Source organism: Hordeum vulgare, chromosome 6H, assembly GCF_904849725.1.
Source record: "Hordeum vulgare subsp. vulgare chromosome 6H, MorexV3_pseudomolecules_assembly, whole genome shotgun sequence".
Lineage (NCBI taxonomy): Eukaryota > Viridiplantae > Streptophyta > Magnoliopsida > Poales > Poaceae > Hordeum > Hordeum vulgare.
In genome coordinates this window covers 526500254-526526367 of record NC_058523.1, presented here as the reverse complement: position 1 = coordinate 526526367, position 26114 = coordinate 526500254, and the positions used below count along the sequence as shown (strand labels likewise).

Genomic DNA, 26114 nt, shown 5'->3' with positions numbered 1-26114 from the left:
CGAATAAAAGTATACACTCAAGTATGGATCATCGGTACCCCTTTTATAATTCTGGAGTCTTTAGGGATCCCGCACTATTAAGAGGGGATCACAGGTTTTGTGATGAACTTGCTCAAACTAGATATCCACTGTTCTGCTCTTACCACATCTCCACTGCTCTGCTGTTATCAGAAAACAGGACCAGTGCCTCGGACATCCGGCCTCCTCCGGACGTCCGACCAGCTTCGGAAATCCGAAACTATGCACCAGAGAAACTTGAGCCATATAACTCGGACTTCCGGCTCCCTCCGGACGTCCGAGGGCCGAACGTCCGACGAGCTTCGGAAATCCGGAGCTTTGCACCAGAGAAACTTGAGCCATATAACTCGGACTTCCGGCTCCCTCCGAACGTCCGAGGGCCGGACGTCCGACCAGCTTCGGAAATCTGGAGCTTTGCACCAGAGAAACTTGAGCCATATAACTCGGACTTCCGGTTCCCTCCGGACGTCCGAGGGCCGGACGTCCGTCCCCTTTCGGAAATCCGGAATCTTGCACCAGAGAAGTTTGAGTCGAATAACTCAGACTTCCGGCCTTCTCCGGACGTCCGGTCCCTGTTCAACTCCACAGTGGTTCCAGATATATTTACAGCCCTCGGACGTCCGACCCATGTCGGACGTCCGACCCCTTGTGGACGCCCGGACATCCGTGAACTGCCGGATGTCCGACCCGTGTGTGACTTAAAGTGTCCCCAACGACTGTTTTTCTCTTCCCAGTATAAATACCCCCCCTCCCACTTCGTGAGAGGGCCCCCAACACAGCCTTATCCTCATAAGAACACATTTATACCTCACACACATTTGCTCACACCAAATCTTAGATCCCAAGAGCATTTGTGAGCCCCTTTGAGAGTTGTTCCAATCAAAAGATAGATCGTCTCCCTCTCCTCCTCTCAACCCAAGATATTTGAGATTTGAGCAAGTTTTGAGCATTCCCCGTGATCTTGTTACTCTTGGAGGTTGGAGACTCCTAGGCGGTAGGAGTTCTTCGGAGAGGAATCAATCTGTGTGATTTCCCCCGGAAAAGTTTGTGAGGGTTTGGAAGCCACCTCAAAGGCTTACCACTAGTGGTTGAGAAACGCCTTCGTGGTGTTATCTCAAAGGGAGAATAGGGTGAGCCTTCGTGGAGTTGGTGTGCCTTCGTGGTAACATCCACCTCTCTAACGGTGACTAGCTTCCCTCCAAGGAAGTGAACATCGGGATACATCTTCGTCCCAGTGACCTTGGTTATCCTTAACCCTAACTCCTTACTTGTGGTTTACTTGTGTTACTTGAGCATACATCATTGCATATTGGTTGTGCTCATTATATTGTGTTGGCTATTTCTTGTACAAGATTAATCATTCAAGCATACCCTCTATATCCACACGTTCACACTTGCAGCTTTTGATATATCGTGTGATATAGTGTGATCTAGTATCTTGTGTCATTCACCTACTTGTCGTGTGATATAGCTCAAGTAAGTTTGTGTAACTTACTTGTGCTTGTTAGTAACTGTATTGTGTCCATCTTGGTAGATCGTGTTGTTGATACACGTTGCAGTGCCTAGTGCATTTAGGATTTGTGCTTGACAAGTACCCTCTTAGTTTATTTCCGCATTAGGTTCAAGCCAAATCCGAAGAATTTTTTAAATAGCCTATTCACCCCCCCCCCCCCTCTAGGCGTCATCGAGGTCTTTTCAATTGGTATCGGAGCTAGGTCTCTCTTTAATTAGGTTTCACGACCTAGAAAGTATCGATGTCGACTATTGGATTAGTGCACAATGGCATCTTTGACTTTGATGGCACAAATTATACCCTATGGAGAATTCGTATGCTTCATCACTTTCGGGCCCTGGGCCCAAATACTTTATGAATTGTTCTTGTAGGGATGAGATATATCTTGATTGTGAGGCTTTTCTTGCCATTGATCGAACCATAAGTCCTGAAGTGTTTAAGTCTATCTCGACTTGCAAGTCAGCTCATGAAGTTTGGACTAAGCTTGAATACATATATGGTGGGTCCAATCTTGATGAAGACGGTATTATGATGAAGGAGTTGGTGCATGAGCTCTTCACTCTTTTCGATCTTAAAGAGTCCACCACTACTTCCATATCCGATTGCTTGCACACCTCAGCATCTTCAATCTCACAAGGTAATGACATGGTGAGTGGAGAAATATATGTTGATGAAAATGTCATAGCCTCTATGGACACGAGCATATCTAGCAACACACATAGTGTAAATTATTGTGTTGATAGGTCATGCATTTCACCTAAAGATCCCTCGACAAATGTCTGTGGTGATATGCCTGCTTCCTCGTGTCCTCTTGATCAAAATATCTTGTTTCTCCCTAGTTGCTCTATGACTAATCATTTAGGGGAAATAAAGTAATATGAAGTACCTTTGACTAATGAAGAATCTGATTCACCAAAAGAATCATCATCAACTCCTCCAGTTCACATGTGCCTCATGGCAAGAGGTAATAATGAGGTATCATCTTCCCTGTGCAATAACGATGATATTTGCGATGAGGATGATGATGATGATTTGACCGAAAATATCTATGTGATCAGTAAAATTCTTCATAAAGCTAAAAATAACGCTCTTCAAAGATTCCAAGATGTTCTTGCTTACTTTGAAAATTGTAATGATTCACTTAATCATGAACAAGCTAAAAGTGAACAACTTGAACATGAACTTGAGAAGAGTCATCAAGCATGTAGAGACTTAAGATCTTCAAAAGGAGAGATTGAAGTTGCTCATGATAAACTTAAAAAGGATTTTGAGGTCCTTCTCCTTGAATGCAATAATGTCAAGGGAGAGCTCATCAAAACCTCTAAGATCTATGAGGAGCTTCAATCTACTCATGAGAAGTCTCTATTTTATACTTACTCCTCTCATATTGTTGATGATACTTGTACATCTAACTCTACCTCATTTGAAGTATCAACATTGAAGGAGAATATTGAGCTACGTGCTCAACTTGATTTACTAACTAGCAATTATGGGAAGTTGGAATAAAACCATGTAATGCTCACAAGCTCTCATGCCGATCTTCTAACATCCTATAATGTGCAAAAGTTAGCTCATGAGGCTATCATCACCAAGGTAACATCAAATAAGCCTCATGTGGACAATGGCACTACTTCTAGTCAAAGTACTATATTTCCATGTGTTAGTCCTCGTAATTCGTCTACTCATAATGTTGCTACCTCGTGTGATGAATTACTTTCCTTGCCTTGTTGCTCTAACAATGAAACTTACACTTCCTCTAGTATTTGCATTAAAACTAACCATGCAGAGGAAATCAAAGGGCTCAAGGCCCAAGTCACTTCTTTGAAGAAAGACTTGGAACAGTGTCATGAAGGGATGTCCACACTCAACAACGTCCTGTGTGAGCAAACATCTCCGAATGACAAAAATGATGTTGGAGTAAACTCAAACAAGAACAAGAGTGGCCTAGAACGAGTTAAGAATTCGGCCAAAATCATTTGCTTCAAGTGCAAAGTTAAAGGGCACCATGTTAGATCTTGCCCATTGAAGACGAAGTCTCAAAGTCACAAGCAACAAGGGAAGAGGCCACAAACTCAATCACACACTCAACTACAAGTTGAAGGAAGGCCTCTTCCCAATAAGACCCAAGCCAACACTCCTCAAGGTGAGAAATCAACTGGGAAGAAAGCAAAGGGTAGATGTTGCTACTTATGTCATGAGAAGGGTCATGTCGCTTCGTCTTGCACAAGAGGTAACTTATCCAACCCAATCACTATTGATGATATCTATTCCCTTGGGAAGGATAAGGTTGGCAATGTGTTTGCCAAGTTTTTTGGTACTCAAAATGGTGTCAAGAAAAGAACCATTTGGGTTGCCAAGCCTATTGTGATTAACCTCTTAGGACCCAACGTAGTTGGGGACCAACAAGCTCAAACTTGATCAATAGGTGACTATGGAGGACATTAGAGACTTGGATACATAATGAAGAATTAAGGGGTCTTCATCATTCATATTATCTCAAGCCAAGTCATTTGGATTATTGAGTTTCTATCTTATATCCAATGTGCCTCCTTACGGTAACTTATACTTAAACTGTTTACATTGTTAGGTGCTTGCCCCTTTGCATGTTGTGGTTTTGTACCTTGCATGCATTTGTATATGTTGTGCTTCCAACTTGCTTATCTTGAGTAATCGAGTATGTGTATGTTGGTTTGCATATCATGTACATGTGAGTCTTGTATTGAGCCTTTTTGCATCTTGTTTGTATTTTTGTTGGCTCTTGAGAGAGATTAATGGATTATTCCATTGTGGGGGAGTGATGTGCTTTGCACACCTCACAATCCTATAAATGTGTATACATGGGGAATACCACTTGGTTTTGATATTTTAAGATTATCTAGTTTCTATGTGGTATGTCTTACTCATGAGAAATTCAAATTCTATATGGACCATTAATTATCTCTTGTTGGTTTTAATTTGCCACTTGTTAATATTGTTGGTTTATCACATTATCGGGAGTAATATTCTATGTGCATATTACAAACCTAGAAAATGTGTACATTCGAGGTGTTGCCACTTAGTGTTGATATTGTAAATTATATTGTTCCTAGGTGGCATGTTAGATCTACAAGTGTCATTTGCTTGCGTTTTATGGGTAAAGATGATCTTGGATATATTTGCGATCTACCAATGAGTATCACTTCCAAAATACTTCTTGTCCTTGACAATTGGTATTCCCATCATGTGATAGGAATTGCTAATCGTCTTTACATTGGATTTTGTGTTTCGTTTATCTTCCTTGCCTCTTATGGATCTATTTTAACATGTCTAGTGTTTTTATAAATATAGAGAACGTGATGATCCCATCGTGTGCATTTTGTATTTAAATGCAAATTCTATATAATGCACGTCCCTTGGGGGAGCTATCCTATTTTCTTTAGAACACTCTCTTTATTCACCCATCATAAAATCTTTTGATCCCCATCAAGTGTGTGTTGATGGGAGGCAAGTCTTGCTCTTTATGATGCTTTGTGCCATCATGAAAATTTGTCGAGGGCTTGGTTTGTTGGAACCTAGCTCTCTTTTGGAAATTAGATACCTCATGTTTGTTTTCCTTCAATTGGTTTCTTGTTTCCTTTTATTTGGCATGTGTCAATGGATATCTCATTCCTTGAGGTATCTTTTAATTGATATCCTTCAAGTGATAGTTCTTTTTTGTTTAAGATCTTATTATCACTTGATACCTTGTCTTTTGGTGACTTATCAACTTTGTGTTGAGTTGATTCTTGAGAGTCTTGAGCATGCATATCTACTATATACAACTTCTTTTGCTTGCTTTCCTTCTTTGACCCAATATATAGGGGAAACTCCACCTTGTCATAAATTGGCTAAAGTGTGCATGAAATTCAAATTCATACCTATATGCACATATGTATGTGGAGTTTGTCCTATGTATTGCTGGTTTTCTAACTCTTTGGTCCCAATGAGTTTGGGCACATTGTTTGTTTTGCTATTCCAGGAACAACTGGAGATGCATTGGATGCTCGGCTCACCTATAAGGAAGGTGTTGAGACCATGTGATTATTGGAGCCAAGTTAGGATGATCAAAGAACAACTATCTACTACATCAATCCAATGTTGTCTCGGTAACAAGTATCCACTTCTTGCATTCTTTTCTTGCAAAGGCCCCAACCTGTCTTTTCTTTTCCAGGTTGCATCATGGCATGAATCTCTTGATTCGTTCTTGTAGTACTTGTTTGCTTTCTCAAAGCATCCGAACGATGATGTCTTACTACTAGTTGGGATGTCTTTGATGTTCGTATGTTGGAAGTTCATATTGTACAATAAGAAAATATTAGGCCATGTGCTATGCTTCCAAGCAAACGATCTCATTGATATATTTATGACTTCCTTTTGGATATCTAGTTTGTTCCTTCTTGTAACCATTTCGTGTGTACATCCTTCTTTGTGGATATATATCATCATGATTGTCTTCTACTTAGAATCTTTTACACATGAGAGAAGTTACATCTCTAATTGATATCCTCTTTTCTTTCACGTCCATCGTTGCATTTCCTTTTTCAGTGTTTGGTGGCTTCGTGAAAGGATTTGTTTTGAGTGCGTATCTTATTTTCCTACATCTTGATGCACTCTTTGGCCGTGAAGATTATTTTTTCTCATGCTTGTCTTGATGAGGGTTTTGCCATTTCAACTAGTATCCCTCCTATTGACAAGGTTCTTACTTCCTATCTTCACAATGGGTTGTCACAAGCGTTGGTTCTTATTTTGTTTATTAGTAAGCTTGTGAACCCATTTTCTAGTATGTGTGTGTGGGAATGATATGTCTTGCACTTTGTATCTCATTTCATCAAGACTATGTTGATGAGTAATGCTCATCCTTATATTAGTCTTCTCAAGTGCTTTGCCATGACTCACACACATTACTTTGGTTGAGCCTATTCTTAAGTTGCTTCTTTTACATATTGCTCAACCATTTGTTTTGTGCAATTGATATGCTTATTGTCTCATCTATCTTCTTGCACTCGTTGTGTGTTTTTATTCATTTTTGGGGAGCAACGATCCTATTTTGTGCACCTGTATCAAATACAAAAATCTCGTATTAGTGCACTAATCATGGGGAGCTTCTCTAGTTTTTGATAAAACACTCTGTTGCCTTTATCATAATATCTTTTATTCATGTGGTTCGAAGGACCATATGATTGTTTGTTCCATCTGGAACCTTTTGATTGCTTGCCTCTATTTTTGTATGTGTTTGTGGCATACGATCCTTTTATTTGCAATCTTTGGGTCCTCAATATAGTTTGTTTTCCTCGAACTAATTATCATTGTATTTGTGTATTTCTCTGCACTCATTTGCTGAGAAGTACACACTTTTTGAGAGGACCACCTACTATATTGGCTTTCTAAACTTTCCGTCCATTTTGGCAATCGATGCCAATGGGGGAGAAGTTTAGAGAGTTTACTTTGGATATGTTTAGAGGGTTTTGCTTTTATTGCGTAAGCATTTACATCTTGCACGCATGCATTATTACCTTGTATGTGTGCGCTTGGTTATGCTTATTTCCTTATATAAACTCTCTTGAAGTGGTTGTCTTCAATTACCAAAATGGGGGAGATTATTAGAGCATATATCTCCATATGTGGTTTTGGTAATTGATGACAATTCCTATGGGCTAATGGTTGCCTTAAGTTATATTTATAGGATTTGTCCATAGGCACTTCTTGAAGTCCATCTGTTGGGTTCAAGGAGTTTATATGATGACCAAGATGGTATTCAAGGTATTATCCAAAGAATGGTCATAGAGACACTAGGTTGATCAAGATCTCAGACAAAGAGTAAATCAAGATGATCAACACACAAAACGTATAAGATGTACCGAGATGGATCAAGTGATCCCATGGTATGGTAAGCATTGTCCATTACGTGTTTGTGTACTAACCCATGGTCTTTGTGAGAGTCCTATGTGGGGGTTAGGTGTGCTTCCATGGGCTTGCGTCAAAAGGAAGATCTCATACAACCCATGAAGGATGACGTCAAGTGGTGATCGTCATCAAGATTGTGGTGTGCAAGTTCAAGTGGATCAGCACGAATATATCATTGAAACTATTGTTAATGATCATGTGTTGATAAGGACAAGCTCATGTGCTAACAAGGACAAGATCAAGATAAGCATTCCTGAGCACTACATGCTTGATTCTTGTGGATGTTCACATGGTGGACAAATGAAGATGAATACATAAGCTAGGCTTTCCACATTGTGTATGGGAGAGCTGCTTGAAGACTTCATCATGTCTTGCTTTCAACTTGAGCCAAGAAGGAACAACAACATCAAGCTCAAGTGAAAGGGCTAACTCAAAGGTATAAGTTCCTTTGACATTAGTGGTGCGGAGTGATGATCAGCGAATAAAAGTATACACTCAAGTATGGATCATCGGTACCCCTTTTATAATTCTGGAGTCTTTAGGGATCCCGCACTATTAAGAGGGGATCACAGGTTTTGTGATGAACTTGCTCAAACTAGATATCCACTGTTCTGCTCTTACCACATCTCCACTGCTCTGCTGTTATCAGAAAACAGGACCAGTGCCTCGGACATCCGGCCTCCTCCGGACGTCCGAGGCCCGGACATCCGGCCTCCTCCGGACGTCCGAGGCCCGGACGTCCGACCAGCTTCGGAAATCCGGAACTATGCACCAGAGAAACTTGAGCCATATAACTCGGAATTCCGGCTCCCTCCAGACGTCCGAGGGCCGAACGTTCGACGAGCTTCGGAAATCCGGAGCTTTGCACCATAGAAACTTGAGCCATATAACTCGGACTTCCGGCTCCCTCCGAACGTCCGAGGGCCGGACGTCCGACCAGCTTCGGAAATCCGGAGCTTTGCACCAGAGAAACTTGAGCCATATAACTCGGACTTCCGGTTCCCTCCGGACGTCCGAGGGCCGGGCGCCCGTCACCTTTCGGAAATCCGGAATCTTGCACCAGAGAAGTTTGAGTCGAATAACTCGGACTTCCGGCCTGCTCCGGACGTCCGGTCCCTGTTCAACTCCACAGTGGTTCCAGATATATTTACAGCCCTCGGACGTCCGACCCATGTCAGACGTCCGACCCCTTGTGGACGCCCGGACATCCGTGAACTGCCGGATGTCCGACCCGTGTGTGACTTAAAGTGTCCCCAACGGCTGTTTTTCTCTCCCCACTATAAATACCCTCCTCCCACTTCGTGAGAGGGCCCCCAACACAGCCTTATCCTCATAAGAACACATTTCTACCTCACACACATTTGCTCACACCAAATCTTAGATCACAAGAGCATTTGTGAGCCCCTTTGAGAGTTGTTCCAATCAAAAGATAGATCGTCTCCCTCTCCTCCTCTCAACCCAAGATATTTGAGATTTGAGCAAGTTTTGAGCATTCCCCGTGATCTTGTTACTCTTGGAGGTTGGAGACTCCTAGGCGGTAGGAGTTCTTTGGAGAGGAATCAATCTGTGTGATTTCCCCCGGAAAAGTTTGTGAGGGTTTGGAAGCCACCTCAAAGGCTTACCACTAGTGGTTGAGAAACGCCTTCGTGGTGTTATCTCAAAGGGAGAATAGGGTGAGCCTTCGTGGCGTTGGTGTGCCTTCGTGGTAACATCCACCTCTCTAACGGTGACTAGCTTCCCTCCAAGGAAGTGAGCATCGGGATACATCTTCGTCTCAGTGACCTTGGTTATCCTTAACCCTAACTCCTTACTTGTGGTTTACTTGTGTTACTTGAGCATACATACATTGCATATTGGTTGTGCTCATTATATTGTGTTGGCTATTTCTTGTACAAGATTAATCATTCAAGCATACCCTCTATATCCACACGTTCACACTTGCAGCTTTTGATATATCGTGTGATATAGTGTGATCTAGTATCTTGTGTCGTTCACCTACTTGTCATGTGATATAGCTCAAGTAAGTTTGTGTAACTTACTTGTGCTTGTTAGTAACTGTATTGTGTCCATCTTGGTAGATCGTGTTGTTGATACACGTTGCAGTGCCTAGTGCATTTAGGATTTGTGCTTGACAAGTACCCTCTTAGTTTATTTTCGCATTAGGTTCAAGCCAAATCCGAAGAAGTTTTTAAATAGCCTATTCACCCCCCTCTAGGCGTCATCGAGGTCTTTTCAACCTTACTATTAAAATGTTGGTGTTGTAGTGACTCAGGATGTGATGCAAGAAGAGTCAGCTGAATGGCTAATACATGCTTTTAAAACACTTTTTATCCCAGGCTATTGGTAATTCCATACTTGAGTCCTTAAACTACCCCCCATACCTTAAGGTTATTTATGCTTTTCTCAAGATTTGAAGTCAACAGATTAATGATAATATATTATGAAAGATCAGATGCATACTTAGTGATCAGAGAATTAATCACTGGCATAGCCATGTTTCTATACTGAGTAGTTTCTACTTGTCTCTTCAATGTGAACATACGAGACCGAAATTTGGAAACTGGTAGTGTAAAACAACTAAAAGCAAAGGACCGATACCAATTTTATACTTGCTTGGCAGCATAACAACAACATTACTCATCCGGTGTGGCCGAGCCCGACACGGTGTGTGTGCGGCTCTACCTCGGGTTCGCTACCCTCCATTCTATAAAATTTTGTGATGTTAATACATACTTGCTGATTACCTCGATCAAGGATACTACATCCTTTACATCATATTTTGAGTACATGTGTTGCTCATGATTTTGAACTGACGAAGCTCTTGCTATTTCTCTATAATATGCTGCTTGAAATCCAATAGAATGTATACTAATCTAAATACTCTTCAGTTTAATTTTTCACTAACATTTTTCTTATGCTTTGTAGTTTATGCTGATGGAAGCATATGCTTTAGATATCCTATAGAATCGGTGTACTCCAACTTATGATGTAGCTACTATCGTTACATCCATCCAGGTATAAGAAGAAAGCAACTCAAATTATTTACACATCAATATTTTGCTTGTTACGTAATTACGAGATCATAAAACTTAAAATCCAAGACGTGCTTTCAAATTTGGAGTCTCTGAAAATGTTTTAACATGGGACACATTTGGATAGCCCTTTAGCGCATATCATTATTAAAGTCTTGACTTAGGAAAATTTTGTTGTTTTTTATACTAATGTGACCCTGTTGTCCCCTTCATTATGTTGAATTGCAACACTCTTTCTACTTCCCGATCTAATATCTTGTAAATTAACCTCACACATGCACGTTTAAGATGTTCCTTGTACCTTATGTCCTATTTGGAGGTGATATAGAGCATTTTCACAAAGAACTTACTACTGGAACTATTGCTTTGTACGATGCAGAGAGAGTATTAAATCAAGCTCTGCACGTTTGCTGAAAGGTGATATCCAATCTTCTATCATCTTGTTTTTTATCAACTAGCACTGCAGTGTGTCACTAGGCAATCCTACTCCAAACTGTATGTTCTCTGATGGGTTGACAGCTAACGGGAGAGGATTCTCACACTTTGCATGTGGTTACTTCTCTGAACACTCATTGCATGTGGGCTTCAGGAGCACGGAGGTGTCATGTGACAATTGTTATGCCAGCCACTCTTGCTCAGGTTTTGAATGTTCCTTAATCCATTCTTTCGTGCACATTTCAAATCTTCACCACATTAATCAGTAGTCTTACCAATGTTCGTTTTCTCTCTGTATCATCAGTATTCGAGGATCATATAGAATCCTTCGTATTCTGAGCTTCAGAAAGCAGCAAGTCAGGGTAGGCGATGCACTTGGGAAAAGCTCTCTGCCATCAGGGCAAACTGTGCTATTGAGCTTGCATTAGATGAATGTGTTGCCCTCCTGAACCACATCTGTAGGCTGAAGAGAAGTGCAGAAAGAGCAGCCGCTTCACAAGGATACGGTGCTACAATTAGACTCTGTCCATCTAGAAGGATTCCGTCATGGAATCTCATAGCAAGAGAAAATTCAACTGGTTCTCTCGATGAGGAGTTGCTCACATCTCCCACTGTTACAAACCATCAAGCAGTTGGAGGAACTGCTGGGCCATCTAACAAAAATCACCATCTCCAACATAGTATACATGATAGCAGTGACAGTGAATCTGAGAGTATAGACTTGAACTCATGGACGAGAAGTGGTGGCCCTCTCATGAGGACAACCTCGGCTAATAAATTCATCAACTTTGTTCAGAACCTTGAGATTGACCCAGAATTCAGAACAATATCACCAAAGGGAAGTGAAGGTGATATTTTGACACCGAATAGTAACTTGTTTGCTGGTCACCCAATTGGTAGAGAGCCAGTTGATAATCATCCAAGGCATGTTACTCCTGGTAGGACCTCAGGCAATACAGGCTGTGATCCTCATGATACACCTGTTCCTAGGTCTCCATTTGGTCTTTCCGCGAGTATCATGGTCCCTGAAGGTGACTTGCTGCAGCCTGAAAAGATTGAGAATGGTATTTTATTCAATGTTGTCAGAAGGGATACTCTCCTAGCGTCTACCGGTGGAATTGAACCTCATGGATCTTCACAGGAAGTAGATGTGGAAACTGTACCGACCGAGTGCCTTTATGGTGCTTCGGATGACGACGACAACGTGGAACTGAATGCCGATGATGAAGAGTTATCTCATCGTAGAGATCGGAGATCTTGAGTTGCAGGAAATCTAGATTCGTCCGCTTCCATGGATTGTTAAGCTGAAGCAAGTACTACTCGATCAGAAGCTCCATCTCTCTTTGATATCTGTGTGGAGATTCCTCCAACAACCATGACCACAGAAAATAGTATGCCTGACGAGCCTTCTTCAGACATAAGACTGGAGATTGTAAAGACAGAATGCCCTGATGAGAATTCAGCTGCTGGGAATGATGAAGTTGACTCAGTTCCTGCCAGTAAAGAATCTTCCTATTGTTCTCACACATCAGAAATTGGACAGCAGCATCAAGTGGATATGGGATCTGTGAACTCGTGCAGTGTTTCAGTTTCAGAAGATGATAGACATGTGAGCCTTATTTCGAATGAGAAACCAGTTACTACTTACGGTGGTGGATCTGAGAGTATGACACTGGGAAGAAGTGAAGCTGACTAGCATAGAACTTGCCTGTTGACCTCTGTGTTGGGACTTGGTAGTTTGAACAATTCAGCTTGATCTCTGATCCATGCTATGTGTGCAATTTAAACTCGTGTCACGATCAAACTGAATTGTGTCTATACCTAGGTGTTGTAGTTCAGTTGTAGGCCAGTCAACCCCCCTAATGAAGCACTAAGAATGAATCTCGTTTCGAACCGGCATATATGCCTGAGTTCCTCTGTTTCTGAAATTGATGAAAATTCATTCTCTTTGACTGAAACTGCTCAGGCCACGCCTCTGTCCGGACTATGGGCTCCCTTAGTATGAGATTATTTGGTTTGAACGGTTCTAACTGTTAAAGCTATGTCTCCTCGGTTTGTGTATCCGTCCCGAGTCGTCATTTTACTCTTTTGAGTTTGTATTGTTGCAGTTGCCGATTGTTAAACTGCATTGTGTTGAACCTTAGTTGTAATCAGCGAATGAAAAATAGCAAATGTAAACAGTAAAATGATGTATTCTATTATTTCAGTAAAAGTATTGATAAAAAAGATAATAAAGAGTGACGAAAAAGAACGTTTTGATTCGTTGGGACAAATCTTGTACTCATATAGCTTGTGTGGTACTACAACATTGTAGTCATAGGTATTTTTTTATTTGGTACTGAATACATGGCATCAGTTTTATGGCATGTAAAATGTTGATAAAATAACTTTTGCTCGAAGTCTTATCTTAATAGATGGGTTATCTATTTTTATTGTTGATTTTCTGGAGAAAGATGATATCACCTAATGCAGATGCTAAGTGCGCTAGCTTGTTTGCTTCTTTTTTTAGGCAATCATATGCTCCCTTTGTTTTACAATGTAGTGCATATTTGGTTCTCTAAAAGTTAAACATGTCTATGTTTTGACTAAGGTCAATGGAAAACATATAAACATTCACTATCATTAGATGCATAATGAAGTGTACTTTTATTTATATTTATTTAGTGTTTTATATGTCGATAGTTTATCCTATAAACTTGGTCAAATGTAGACATGTTTGACTTACAAAAATTAAAATATGCACTACATTATGAATCTGAGAGAGCATTGACTAAACAAAGTATAAACATCAGACCAATCAAATTGGAATAAAACAAATGGTAAAGAACTAAAGATCCAACATATGAACTAACAATTGAATTAACCTCCTTTCAAGCCCGACATCTCAACATTTCACCATGATTTTTGTATAACTATGAGAGACAAAACATAAGCTAGATTAATCTTGAAGGTTTTAAAAAAGGTTATGTGAGATGTCCATTGCAAAGGTGATAAGTTAATATCGTTGAACGTGCTATGTGCAGAGATATACCTCTTGCAATGCAAGCTTGTCACCATATCGAAGGAGAAAACCAAAAGCACAAATGAACTCTCGGCTAAAACATGGGATGACCATCTATTGAATTTGGAGTTAGTGATCTGTTAGAATAATCCCAGGCTTTCTGTCGATCTACCGAGGACCAAGCAATCTATTGCAAGAGGTATATCTGTGTGCGTAGCACGTTCAGTTATATATTAACTCTCCTTCGATATGGGATGTTTTTTTAGGATTTTTGTTTTAACACATGGTAACTGAATATCGGGTGTCCTCTTCCAGATCATTAACTACGCCAATGAGAAAAAGACCATATTCCTCCAATCTCTGACAAAATATTCAATCACGAGATTTTGGTCCCCATGTGCGTATAGTTTTATACCTCATTATTTTAGTGGACAACCTCCTTCGATACCGAGTTGTCTCTGCAAATTTGTTGGGATTATTTCATCACTATCTGAATCTTCAGGTGACACCTTTTCCTTGGACGTGTGTTCACAGCTCTTCTGATTATGTATTGGGTGGAACGTCGACGTCCTTCGGAGTGCATTGAGTAGCGGACACTCGTACTCACTGAATTAAAGATCTTTGTTAGAAAATGTACTAAAAGAAGATGTTGGTATCGGTGTGCTACGTTTCACGGTAATCAGACATTGCCCTTCTCACCTCTCCGTGATTGTTTGGTTATAAGACGTAATCAGAGCTGCTGACTCATGAAAGCTATGTTGTGTACATAATAATGTATAACTGGTAGTGAACCGACTCTGTTAGCAATCCGATTATGTAATTCACACTTGGTTTAGCTGTAAATATTTCTCTTTGACAATTTGTGTTGAAAAAATATTATATTATGCAGATGTGAAAAAATATGATTATTCCGGATGTTATGTGATGTGGTGATTATTCAGTGTGTTGACATACAAGGAAGAAAACTCGAGTAGGAAGATATTTTGATTGATCATATTGCCACTTTTTAGAGTGAACAAAACACATTTTGCATAAGCAAATATTGTTTTGAGATAGGGAAATAGAGAATTTATAATGTGCACCTGGAGTTATTGCTGCAAACTGACCATCTCACAAAATTTTGATCCTAATATCATCTCAACGGAGTGCTGAGATGGTTAGCTACTAGCTTCCACCAGGATTAAAGACGACTTGCATCGTTGCTTTTCCTGAATTTATTTAGATTTCTCGGTGTGCTTGTTCAGTGAGAGGTGTTTTCAGTCAACTACGAAAGCGCCTGTGGTTACTTCATCAATTTTAAGATGTACTGCCCTGGGACGGATCCAGGGCCCAAGCCCGGGGCATGAGGCCCAAACGCAGTGTGAACTGTAGCAGTCACTGTACACAACTCGGCAGCTTCTAACTGCCGCATTCTGCGGTAGGGAGTCCCTCGCTCGTAAAGGGGATCGCCTCAACTGGGTCCGCCCTTTTTGGCTAAAAAAATACTGATAATTTCCTTTTTTCCTTTTTTTTCTTTTTTTCCTTTTCTGCATATTTCCATTCTTTTTCCTTTTTGGTTCGTTTTTTCTTTTAGAATTGGAAGCAAAACTTATTTCTAATTTGAAGAATTTTTTTTAAAAAATCCAAAACATTTTTTGAATTTATGAACAAACTTTGGAAAATGATAACTTTATGAAATTTAGAACAATTTTATAATCAAACACATTTTTCGACATTTAAGAACAATTGTCGAAGATGAACATAAATTAAAAATTAAACAAATACCATACATATTTTGAAATTACTGAACATTTTTTGAAAGTACCAAACATATTCTTAAAATAATGCACATTTTTTTTAAAAACCGAACATTTTTGTTAAATCCTGAACATTTTTTGAAGTGATGAATGTTTCTGAGAAACGACGACTATTTGAAATTTAGAACATATTTATAAAAAAAAACATTTTTCGAATTTGAAGAACTTTTGAAAATCCAGAAATTGTTTTGAATTTATGAAAAATGTTAATTTTGTTTTTGTATTTTCAAAAAATGTTCTTCAAATTCTAAAAATGTTTTTTTTTAAATTCTGGATTTTAAAAATGTTCTGGATTTTCAAATAATGTTCTGGAAATTTCAAAAACCGTTCTGGATCTTCAAAAAAATTGAAAGCACGAAGACAATTATTCTTAAAACTATTTGATGGCAATCGAAACATGCGTTGCACGTGCAAGCTTACTAGTATGAAAGAAAGGACGAAAAACCAGCTGAAAAACTGGGTGAGAGAAGTAAACAGAAAAACGAAAAATAAAAATGGGCCGACCCGTTCGGAATGAGGCTAGAATAGAAGAAATCACCGCCGTTCAGGCAAGTGATCGATTTGTTCTCACAGGGTCCACCAGCACCCAGCCCAGGCCCAAGTTAATGCCGCGCGCGCTCTCGTTACGTGGGTTGTCCACCGCCGCTCGATCATCCCATCCGGGCCCGATCCAACGGTCAGATTCATCGGAGCTCAGTCTTCCCCGGGAAGGAGCCCGCGACGCCACCGAGCAACCGCAACCGCCTCTTCCCCCCCACTTCGACTCCCGTCGCCATTTCCGACGCCTCCCCAAACCTCCCAGATTTTCAAATCCGCACCACCTTCTCCGCCCCACCCTGCCGCGAATCCGGCCCACCGATGGCGTCGGCGAGGCTGACCCCGAACGGCGTGGGGGCGGCGCTGGCGGGGGACACGAACCTCAGGCCCATCGTCCAGGTCGTCAACCTGCGCTGCGTCAACGTCGACGGCAGGGGGACGCCCCGGAGCGACAGGTGGCGCGGCCTCGTCTCCGACGGCGCCGAGACCTGCCCCGCGATGTTCGCCGGCCAGCTCAGCGACCAGGCGCGCTCGGGGCTCATCCGCCGCGGCTCCGTCGTGCAGCTCGACGAGTACGTCATCAACATGGTCGGCGGAAGAAGGTTCGCCTCCCGCATCCCTCTAGCGTAGATCGATGCTCGGTTGTTTGCCCTTGCGATTCGGGCGGTTTCGGTTAGGGTTCGTGCCCGCGCGCGGATTCTCGCTGCTCGGCACGTGTGGTCGCGGTCTGCGATTCCTGCGCGTAAGTGTAGTCTAATTGGTCCCTGCGAGTTGCTGTCCCTCAAATTGGTTGAGGGTCTCGCTTTAGATTGATACTTGGAAAATTCAGTGTACGCTGATCCTGATACAGATGTTATGCTTCCTTAGGTACTAGTATAATCCGTAGAAGTGAACTAGGTCTTTTCCCTCTAGGATATAACAGTACTCAACCAGAGTGGCGTCGAAATTTTGTTCCACTGACCTGCTGCTGATTGAATTGGATTCTGTAATTCCTTTTTAGGACTAGAAGATATCTGTGTATCAACTGGGATGTGTAATTAAGTTGTGTTGTGAGGCATGATACGGTTTGGTGTTTGTGTAAAACTTAATTCATTGGATTATATTTCTGGTACTCATAATGGTGGCAAAATCGTAGATCTGGCTATGGCACTGTGCGTTTCTGGCTGGTTAAATGATGTTATTTTCTGAATGAACTGGAGCGGAGGTCCTCTACCTTGAATTTCATAAAACACTCAATATAAGAGATAAGCGTCAAATAGACTGGAGATAAACCTGCAAAGAGAACTGACATTATGGTCGTTTTGATGATTAGAAGAAGTTTGTTGTGTGCTTTGGTTCATTTAGTTAGTTATGCAGCAAGTTGTTGCTATATACTCCAGTCGACTGGTCGTGATGCTGTGCATCAGCTAGGTTCCTTGTTTACTGATTGGGTCATATGGTGCATGGAAGGTTTATTTGATCACTGTACTTTACGCCATGCTTACAGATGTAGCTGTCTTTATCTGGTTGAATCATTTAGTGGTTTGTGTCTTTCAGCTTTACACACTTGGTTCAGCAGTATACTTGATGATGCAAGTTGTCATTTACCTATTTTAGCTGCCAACTGACTTTGTTTCATTGTGTCTTTTGTGATCTGCTCGTCAATAAATGCTGCCGGAACATAGTTTGTGAACCGAAATGTGCCATGATTCAAGTTTCTAAGTAACTAGTGCAAATGCAAATTAGTTCTTTTGTCTTGAGGGTATGTGAAATTATTTGTTGTTGTTGAGCTGATTGGTTGAATATCTGTAGGGTTATTGTCGTTCTGAATTTGACAGTTCTTCTCGCGGAGTGTGACATCATTGGCAATCCAGTGATTACTCCAGAAAGTGAATCCTCTAATCAAAACAACCCAAGAGTGGAGCAATTTAACGGAGCACGTCAATATGGTTTGGCGGCAGGAAACCCAAGTCCCACAAGGCCCAATGGCAATGTTCCAGTCTTCCAACCTTCGGTGGCAGGGAGCTCCTTGAACACACCCACCAGGCTCAGTGACAAATCTCCAGTCTTCCAGCCAACAGCACAGCCATCTTATCGTCCTGCACCCAGTTACAAAAATCAAGGAGCAATTGCAAAAAATGAAGCCCCTGCTAGAATAATCCCCATATCTTCTTTAAATCCTTATCAGGGCCGCTGGGCTATCAAGGGTAGAGTTACTGCAAAGGGAGACATCCGGCGGTACCACAATGCAAAAGGTGACGGCAAAGTGTTCAACTTTGACCTGCTTGATTCTGATGGGGGTGAGATACGGGTAGCATGTTTCAACGCTCACGTTGATCGCTTCTATGAAGTTGTGGAAGTTGGTAAGGTCTATGTGGTATCAAGAGGAAACTTGAAACCTGCACAGAGGAACTATAACCATCTGAACAGTGAGTGGGAGATCACATTGGAGAGAGATTCATCAGTGGATCTTTGTCCTGATGAGGATAGCTCAATTCCCTCTCAGCAGTTTAACTTCAGACCGATCAGTGAAATTGAGGATACTCCGACCGGTACTGTACTTGACATCATAGGTGTTGCTATCTCTGTCAGCCCTTCCACCACAGTACAGAAGAAAAATGGCACGGAAACTCTGAAAAGAATTATTGGCCTGAAGGATATGTCTGGTCGAAGTGTTGATCTAACCATGTGGGGTGACTTTTGCAACAGAGAAGGCTCACAGCTGCAAGAAATGGTTGAACGCGGGGTCTTCCCCGTGCTGGGTGTCAAAACAGGAAGAGTGAATGATTTCAATGGCAAGTGTGTCGGCACAATTTCTTCCTCTCAACTCCTCATCGACCCTGATCTCTCTGAAGCTCATACTCTGAGGCAATGGTTCGACGGTGGAGGAAGGGATGCTTCTACTCAGTCCATATCTAGGGATCACACTCCTGCAGCATCAAGGAACGAGGTCCGAATGACAATTGCTAAAATCAAGGATGAAGGTCTTGGAATGGGAGACAAACCTGATTGGGTTACGGTGAAAGCCTCCATTATATTCTTCAAGAGCGACAACTTCTGCTACACAGCTTGCCCTACCAAGGAAGGTGACCGGCAGTGCAATAAGAAAGTGACAAAGGGGACTTCTGGCTTGTGGGTGTGTGACAGATGCGACAAGGAGTTTCCAGAGTGTGATTACAGGTATCTTTTGCAGCTTCAGATTCAAGATCACTCGGGAACAGCTTGGGTGACAGCGTTTCAGGAGACCGCGCAAGAGTTACTAGGCTGCTCGGCGCTAGATCTCATTACATACAAAGAGAACGGGGATCCTCGCTTTGCAGAGATCATGCTCAGCTGTCTGTTCCAGGATTATCTGCTCAGGCTGAAAGTCAAAGAAGAAACGTACAGCGACGAGCGGAGAGTGAAGAACACATTAGTCAAAGTGGAGAGGTTTGATCCTGCTGCCGAAAGCAGACATCTGCTCGATTTACTTTCAAGGTCGATGGCATCATATTGAGCTGCGAGTTTCACCCGAAGAGGTGTGCCGGTGTCCATAACATGTTCTCTTTTGCTCACAAGGCCCAAGGTTTACTTACCATATTAGAGATTCAGGATCTATTCAGTTCATACCGATGTTTTTGATGTGATAGTAATAGTAAGCATGCCAACGTCTCTGCCTATGTAGACCTTATGTCCTTGTGTTAATTTTAACGGATCTATGCAGACTCTATGTCATTGTGTTAATTTTAACGGATCAATTCGGATGTAGCTACTGAATAATATTGATGTCTGTGTTATGGCATCCCTGCTTTTTTCAACCGAGCAATGCAGTTCCAGTATAGCTGGTGGACACAGTTTGTGAAGGCTCTCTAATCCAGCTTGAATACATCTGTCCATGAAAGAACATGGGTACTTATTAATCTTTCGTTTGTTCAGTCTTGTATATTGTTCTTTCCAGCTTGATTGCACCACACTGCAGGCATCCGGCTCACACAGCTAACCATCCACCGCATAGACATGACAACTTGTTCAGCTGTGTAGCTTCAACTGTGCAGGAATGTTCAGCTGTGTAGCTTCAACTGTGCAGGAATGTTCAGCTGGGCACTGGAGTGGAAGCGTAGAGACTATTTAACATCCAACGCGGAGAATACTGTCACAACTTCATCCAGAAGCGTGTCCATCTCGGCGGTTCTAAGCTATTTGAATTTATCACCAGTTTAAATATTTTAAAGCAGAAGTGAACTAGCTCATGTCATGATTAAAATAATTTCATTGTAGACTTGAACTACCTATTTGTCCTGTTTCAGATAGTTCTACGTTAGATTTGAACTAACTCATATACACTTGTCGAAATAGTTTTACTGATATTGCTCATGTCCTAGTTCAAATAAATTTTACATTAGGATTTAAATGATTGTACACTAGAGTTGAATTAGCATTTTATCCTAGTTTAAATAAATTTATTCTAGAGTTGCAATAGCCTTAGTTCTAATTCAAATAATTTTACATTAAAGTTGAACTAATTCTTAAGCAAGTTCAACTCTACGTCCTAATTTAAATTATTTTACACTAGAGTTAAAATAGCTTTTGTTCTGGTTAAAACAATTTTACACTGACATTGAACTCGCCCGCCATGGACGCGGAGCACTCTCCTGGTGCCATCCCTCATGATGTACATCACTAGTATCATCCATGAGAACACGCAACGTTGTGCCTGGTGTCTGTAGAAACAACCCATGGTCGTCCTTTCCGGCATGACTCTGTATCGAGTGGCCACATCACTCCCGCACAGGAACGAAGCTAGAAGAAAATGGGCACTGGTGTCAACCGCTGCCCACAATAGGCCTCTAGGGGAAATTATAGTGGTGCAACAACATAGATAATGACTGAGAGCGATATAAATAGCAAAAATATGCAATGAGCCAGTGGTATTATTACTACATAAAACATTCATACCTAGTATTGGTTGAGCGAAGTCATAAAACAACACTTGTTTACATATTCTGGAAAAAAGCAAAAATATGACTTTGGAACGTTTCACTTGTAACTTCGTGAAAAGGATGAACAAAAGAATATAATATATTCACAACAATAGTAAGAAACAAATAATGCAGAAAATAAGTATCATTAAGCAAAAAAAAGTGAAATGAGACTCACATTTTGTAACTTTCGTTCTCGATCTTTCATCTTCTTTAATAGACCAATCACATCATTATTTGTTATCGTAGAAAATATGTCTTTCTCCACATAGCAAATAAGGCAATCACTCATGAACTCGTCACCCATTTTGTTCCTCACAACACTCTTGATGATATTCATTGCTGAAAAGTATCTCTCCATTGATGCTGTGGCATCTGGCAAACTTAGCACCAACTTGAGAAGTTGATACACCAAAGAAAAAGCAAGGTGCTTTTTAGTTTCCACCGACACTTTAGCAAGATCAGCAATACCATCCAAATTGGCGAATCTTTGGTCCACTCAGACATTGTCAACGAAAATTCGAAATTCATGATCAAGATCCACCAATTGTGTTGAATTGAAATCATCGGGATAAAACTAAGCTAGCTTCAATAAATTCTTCAAGTAAAAAGCAGCGAATGAGTTTTTTTGGGTTGAAATAAGCCATGTCGATAAGCAGTGCATGATTAACTTCATTGAATCTATCATCAAACTCTCTAAGTTGCCAATCAATAACAAAATTAAGGCACTCTATTTGGTAATGATGAAGGTCTGTAATATTGGTTCTTTTTCTTGGTTTATGCCGATCAACATATTCATCATGCACTCCCTAGTATATGGAACATCTGTTGGGTAACGTCGCATGGGAAACAAAAAAATTCCTACGCATACATAAGATCTATCCATGGTGATGACCATCTACCAGAGGAGAGATCGGATCCACATACCCTTGTAGATCGCTAAGCGAAAGCGTATATAATGTTGGAATTATGCCCTAGAGGCAATGATAAATAAGTTATTATTATAATTCATGTATCAAGATAATCGTTTATTATCCATGCTATAATTGTATTGAATGAAGACTTAGATACATGTGTGGATACGTAGACAAAACACTGTCCCTAGCAAGCCTCTAGTTGCCTAGCCAGTTGATCAAGGATAGTCAGGGTCTTCTGACTATGTACAAGGTGTTGTTGCTTGATAACTGGATCACATCATTGGGAGAATCATGTGATGGACTAGACCCAAATTAATAGACTTAGCATGTTGATCGTGTCATTTTGTTGCTACTGTTTTCTGCGTGTCAAGTATTTATTCCTATGACCATGAGATCATATAACTCACTGACACCGGAGGAATACTTTGTGTGTATCAAATGTCACAACGTAACTGGGTGGCTATAAAGATGCTCTACAGGTATCTCCGAAGGCGTCCGCTGAGTTAGTATGGATCAAGACTGGGATTTGTCACCCCGTATGACGGAGAGGTATCTCGGGGCCCACTCGGTAATACAACATCACACACAAGCCTTGCAAGCAATGTGACTTAGTGTAAGTTGCGGGATCTTGTATTACGGTACGAGTAAAGAGACTTGCCGGTAAACGAGATTGAAATAGGTATGCAGATACTGACGATCGAATCTCGGGCAAGTAACATACCGAAGGACAAAGGGAATGACATACGGGATTATATGAATCCTTGGCACTGAGGTTCAAACGATAAGATCTTCGTAGAATATGTAGGATCCAATATGGGCATCCAGGTCCCGCTATTGGATATTGACTGAGGAGTCCCTCGGGTCATGTCTACATAGTTCTCGAACCCGCAGGGTCTGCACACTTAAGGTTCGACGTTGTTTTATGCGTATTTGAGTTATATGGTTGGTTACCGAATGTTGTTCGGAGTCCCGGATGAGATCACGGACGTCACGAGGGTTTCCGAAATGGTCCGAAGACAAAGATTGATATATAGGATGACCTCATTTGATTGCCGGAAGGTTTTCGGAATTACTGGGAATGTACCGGGAATGACGAATGGGTTCCGGATGTTCACCCGGGGGGGGGGGGGGCAGCCCACCCCGGGGAAGCCCATAGGCCTTAAGGGTGCCGCACCAACCCTTAGTGGGCTGGTGGGCAAGCCTAGAGAGGCCCCTGCGCAGGGAGATAAGAAAACCAAAGAGAAAAAAAGGGAAGTGGGAAGGAAGGGAAGGACTCCACCTTCCAATCCTAGTTGGACTAGGATTGGAGGAGGACTCCTCCTCCCCCCTTCGGCCGAACCCCTTGGGGCTCCTTGAGCCCCAAGGCAAGGCCCCTCCCCTCCCACCTATATATACAGAGGTTTTAGGGCTGATTTGAGACAACTTTTCCACGGCAGCCCAACCACATACCTCCACAGTGTTTCCTCTAGATCACGTTTCTGCGGAGCTCGGGCGGAGCCCTGCTGAGATTAGATCACCACCAACCTCCGGAGCGGTGTCACGCTGCCGGAGAACTCATATACCTCTCTGTCTCTCTTGCTGGATCAAGAAGGCCGAGATCATCGTCGAGCTGTACGTGTGCTGAACGCGGAGGTGCCGTCTGTTCGGCACTAGATCGGAGCGGATCGTGGGACGGATCGCGAGACGGTTCGTGGGACGGTTCGCGGGGCGGATCGAGGGACGTGAGGACGTTCCACTACATCAACCGCGTTTATTAACGCTTCTGCTGTGCGATCTACAAGTGTATGTAGATCTGAAATCCCCCTCGTAGATGGACATCACCATGATAGGTCTTCGTGCGGGTAGGAAAATATTTGTTTCCCATGCGACGTTCCCCAACAGTGGCATCATGAGCTAGGTTCATGCGTAGATGTATTCTCGAGTAGAACACAAAAGTTTTTGTGGGCGGTGATGTGCGATTTGCTGCCCTCCTTAGTCTTTTCTTGATTCCGCGGTATTGTTGGATCGAAGCGGCTCGGACCGACATTACTCGTACGCTTACGAGAGACTGGTTTCATTGCTACGAGCAACTTCGTTGCTCAAAGATGACTGGCGAGTGTCGGTTTCTCCAACTTTAGTTGAATCGGATTTGACCGAGGAGGTCCTTGGATGAGGTTAAATAGCAATTCATATATCTCCGTTGTGGTGTTTGCGTAAGTAAGATGCGATCCTACTAGATACCCATAGTCACCACGTAAAACATGCAACAACAATTAGAGGACGTCTAACTTGTTTTTGCAGGGTATGCTTGTGATGTGATATGGCCAACGATGTGATGTGATATATTGGATGTATGAGATGATCATGTTGTAATAGTTAATATCGACTTGCACGTCGATGGTACGGCAACCGGCAGGAGCCATAGGGTTGTCTTTAAACTAACGTTTGTGCTTGCAGATGCGTTTACTATATTGCTAGGATGTAGCTTTAGTAGTAATAGCATGAGTAGCACGACAACCCCGATGGCGACACGTTGATGGAGATCATGGTGTGGCTGTTGGAATTATGCCCTAGAGGCAATAATAAATATAGTTATTATTATAATTCCTGTATCAAGATAATAGTTTATTATCCATGCTATAATTGTATTGAATGAAGACTCATTTACATGTGTGAATACATAGACAAAACACCGTCCCTAGCATGCCTCTAGTTGGCTAGCCAGTTGATCGATGATAGTCAGTGTCTTCTGATTATGAACAAGGTGTTGTTGCTTGATAACTGGATCACGTCATTGGGAGAATCACGTGATGGACTAGACCCAAACTAATAGACGTAGCATGTTGATCGTGTCATTTTGTTGCTACTGTTTTCTGCGTGTCAAGTATTTATTCCTATGACCATGAGATCATATAACTCACTGACACCGGAGGAATGCTTTGTGTGTATCAAACGTCGCAACGTAACTGGATGACTATAAAGATGCTCTACAGGTATCTCCGAAGGTGTTACTTGAGTTAGTATGGATCAAGACTGGGATTTGTCACTCCGTGTGACGGAGAGGTATCTCGGGGCCCACTCGGTAATACAACATCACACACAAGCCTTGCAAGCAATGTAACTTAGTGTAAGTTGCGGGATCTTGTATTACGGAACGAGTAAAGAGACTTGCCGGTAAACGAGATTGAAATAGGTATGCGGATACTGACGATCGAATCTCGGGCAAGTAACATACCGAAGGACAAAGGGAATGACATACGGGATTATACGAATCCTTGGCACTGAGGTTCAAACGATAAGATCTTCGTAGAATATGTAGGATCCAATATGGGCATCCAGGTCCCGCTATTGGATATTGACCGAGGAGTCTCTCGGGTCATGTCTACATAGTTCTCGAACCCGCAGGGTCTGCACACTTAAGGTTCGACGTTGTTTTATGCGTATTTGAGTTATATGGTTGGTTACCAAATGTTGTTCGGAGTCCCGAATGAGATCACGGACGTCACGAGGGTTTCCGGAATGGTCCGGAAACGAAGATTGATATATAGGATGACCTCATTTGATTACCGGAAGGTTTTCGGAGTTACCGGGAATGTACCGGGAATGACGAATGGGTTCCGGGAGTTCACCGGGGGGGCAACCCACCCCGGGGAAGCCTATAGGCCTTGGGGGAGACACACCAGCCCTTAGTGGGCTGGTGGGACAGCCCACAAGTGCCCTATGCGCCAAGGAGAAGAAAATCAAGAGAGAAAGAAAAAAAAGGGAGGAGGTGGGAAGGAAGGGGGACTCCCTCCCACCAAACCTAGTACAACTCGGTTTGGGGGGGGGGGGGAGAGTCCTCCCCCTTGGACTCGGCCGACCCCCTTGGGGCTCCTTGAGCCCCAAGGCAAGGCCCCCTCCCTCCCACCTATATATACGGAGGTTTTAGGGCTGATTTGAGACGACTTTTCCACGGCAGCCCGACCACATACCTCCACGGTTTTTCCTCTAGATCGCGTTTCTGCGGAGCTCGGGCGGAGCCCTGCTG

General features: G+C 42.1%; 1 protein-coding gene and 1 pseudogene across 1 annotated transcript; both read left to right on the top strand.

Moving 5' to 3' along the window:
* The first annotated feature begins 11061 nt into the window (after positions 1–11061).
* LOC123405751 lies at positions 11062–12616 on the top strand (annotated as a pseudogene).
* A 3844-nt stretch (positions 12617–16460) lies between these two features.
* LOC123401853 (replication protein A 70 kDa DNA-binding subunit A-like) lies at positions 16461–20030 on the top strand. Its single transcript, XM_045095710.1, has 2 exons — positions 16461–16856; positions 18046–20030. The coding sequence occupies exons 1-2, from the start codon at positions 16576–16578 to the stop codon at positions 19727–19729; spliced, it is 1965 nt and encodes a 654-aa protein (XP_044951645.1). The 5' UTR covers positions 16461–16575; the 3' UTR covers positions 19730–20030.
* Positions 20031–26114: the final 6084 nt, after the last annotated feature.

What these genes read in the sequence shown, in the direction of transcription:
- LOC123401853 (XM_045095710.1), top strand. Translation starts at nt 16,576, where the DNA reads ATGGCGTCGGCGAGGCTGACCCCGAACGGCGTGGGGGCGGCGCTGGCG. An exon ending in AACATGGTCGGCGGAAGAAG is followed by an intron (nt 16,857 to 18,045) that starts GTTCGCCTCCCG and finishes GAATATCTGTAG; the next exon opens with GGTTATTGTCGTTCTGAATT.